The 2,593-nt window shown below is 68.4% G+C and overlaps 1 protein-coding gene across 1 annotated transcript; it reads right to left on the bottom strand.

The window, feature by feature from the left end:
* Positions 1-291: 291 nt before the first annotated feature.
* Positions 292-2,301, bottom strand: ADRA2C (adrenoceptor alpha 2C). Its single transcript, XM_082390912.1, has one exon. It carries the CDS (start codon positions 2,204-2,206, stop codon positions 830-832), a length of 1,377 nt encoding a protein of 458 aa, XP_082247038.1. The 5' UTR covers positions 2,207-2,301; the 3' UTR covers positions 292-829.
* Between the last annotated feature and the right edge of the window lie 292 nt (positions 2,302-2,593).

Consider the following 2,593-nt stretch of genomic DNA (forward strand, 5'->3'; position numbering starts at 1 on the left):
GACTCAGATCGGGGGGCGGAGGGAGTTATGAAGGGAGGACAGCCCTCCAGCATCTAAATTTGGAGTTAATTTAGAGCCTTTTAATTTCCTTGGTCTCTCGGCCAGTTATAGCACAAGAATTCTGAATATATATTTTGTAAGTCTGTAAAACAGTCACCCTTAAGCAAAGACCCCCTCCTTCTCATGCAAGAGGGGAGGATGGAATCTGGCGACCTGGAGTGTCCTCCTGCCACCTCTGGTGGGAGGTCGGGCAGGGTGAGGGTCTGAAGGACTGACTATTGCACCCACCACTTAGATTACAAAGGTTTATTTAGAAAAGAGTTTGGTTGTTTTGGCTGTCAGTCATTTTTGGCAAACATTTAAATACTTTCAGTAACCAAAGATGGTCAGTGCCCTCCTTCCTCCCCCAGAAAAGCCACCCCGCGAGGTCCCGGGAAGTCAGCCCTTGCTCAGAGGTGGATGGGATGGCGGCCTGTGGTGGGGGACAGGGCAGGCTCCTTTCTCACCAACTTGGGAGGATGCGTGTGCCAGCTCACAGCCACACCTTGGCGCGGCCCCCGGAGTTGGATCCAGGCCTGCAGCCCCAGAAGCAGCCCCTTGCTGAGACGGGAAGGCAGAGGGGTCTCCCCTCTCTCCTTCCCCCTCCCCGGGGGCCCTGCAGTCTCTCAGCCCTCCCTCCGGCCGTGCAGCGCCCTCCCCTGCGCCTTGAAGGCCTATCCATCCCTGGGTCCCCCGGGAAAGTTGCTCCCACTTTCTCCTGGGAGGCCACGCCTGCCTGCCCCCTCCACTGGAGCTGTCCAGGATCTCTGCGCCGGGTAGGGTGCACGGGTCACTGCCTGAAGCCCTTTCTCCTCCGTCGGAAGAGGATGTGCTTGAAAGAGCGCCGGAAGTCCTGATTGAAGACGGTGTAGATGACCGGGTTGAGTGAGCTGTTGCAGTAGCCGATCCAGAAGAAGAACTTGAAGAGCGGGCCGGGCACCTGGCAGGCCTCGCGGCAGATGCCGTACAGGCTGTAGCTGAAGAAGAAGGGGAACCAGCAGAGCACAAACACGCCCATGACCACCGCCAGCACGAAGGTGAAGCGCTTCTCGCGAGCCTGGGCCACCTTGCGGCGGCACACGCTGCTGCGCGCCCGGCGCCGGCGCGACAGGAAGAACTCGACGGAGCGCGAGCTGGCGCGCGACAGGCGCCAGCTGGGGCCCGGGGACCTCGCGGCGGCCATTGCGCCCGGCTCGGCCGTCCCCGTCCCGGGCCCCGACCCCTCGCCGTCCGAGGCCCCCTCGCCGCTCGCGCGCCGCCGCCCGCCCCGCCGCAGCGCGCCTCGGCGCCGCCGCCTCTCGGCCGCCACGCTGCTGTCCTCTGGCTCCACATCGGCGCGCGGGCGGCGCGGGGTCGCGCAGTGCCCGTTCTCGCCCGCGCCAAGCCCGTTCTCCGTGGTCGGGGACGCGCCGTCGGGGCCCGCGGGCTCGCGCTTTTCGCTAAGCGTGCGCGTGCGCAGCTTGGCCACCCGGTAGATGCGCGCGTAGACCAGGCCCATGATGAGACAGGGCGCGAAGAAGGAGCCGATGCAGGAGGACAAGATGTACCAGGTCTCGTCATTGAGGCCACACTGCGGGTAGGCGGCGCCGTCGGGCTGGCGGTAGAGCGAGACGAGCGGCGGGAAGGAGATGACGGCCGAGATGAGCCACACGGCCACGATGGTGGCCTTGACGCGGCGCGGCGTGCGCTTCAGGTTGTACTCGACAGCCTGCGTCACGGACCAGTAGCGGTCCAGGCTGATGGCGCACAGGTGCACAATGGACGAGGTGCAGAAGAGCACGTCGAGCGCCAGGTACACGCCGCACCACACCTGCCCGAAGTACCAGTAGGCCATGAGCTCGTTGGCCAGCGAGAAGGGCATGACCAGCGTGGCCACCAGGATGTCAGCCGAGGCCAGCGACACCAGGAAGAGGTTCTGCGGCGCACGCAGCGCGCGGCTGGTCAGCACAGCGATCACCACCAGCACGTTGCCCACCACGGTGAAGACGATGAGGAAGCCCACCACGGCCGCTAGCCCCGCCACGGCGCCCACCGAGTACTGGCCCGGGGGCGGCCCCCAGGCCGCCCCCGAGGCGTTGGCGGCCCCGCCGCTGCCCCCCTCGCCGGCGCCGCTCACGTTGGGGCCCGCCGCCGCCGCCAGCGCCGCCGCCAGCGCCGGGGACGCCATGGTCCTCCCGCAAGCTACGCGGTCCCGCCTGGAGCCGGGGCGCAGCCGCGGCAGCTCGGGCGCCCCCCAGCCCGGGTCGGCGCCCGCATCGCCGCCTGCTCCTCGGGCGCGCCCGCCTGGGACCGCGGCACCCAGCAGCCGGCCCTCGGCCGTGGCGGTTCAGCGGGCGAGCGGCGCGCCCGAGAGCGTGGCTGCCTGGCTCCCCGCCGCTGCCGCACGCGTAAGTGCAGAGCAGGAGGCGCCCGGAGAGAGCGGCGACGCGGCGGCGGCGGCGGCGGGGGGGTCGAGGGGGAGGGGACAGGTCCCGGGGTACTCGCGCGGCCCCGCCCTTGGCCCCGCTCACGGGGAGCGCCCCGGCCGCGAGCCCACGGCGACTCGGCGCCCGAG

Source organism: Balaenoptera borealis, assembly GCF_965194805.1.
Source record: "Balaenoptera borealis genome assembly, chromosome: 4".
NCBI lineage: Eukaryota > Metazoa > Chordata > Mammalia > Artiodactyla > Balaenopteridae > Balaenoptera > Balaenoptera borealis.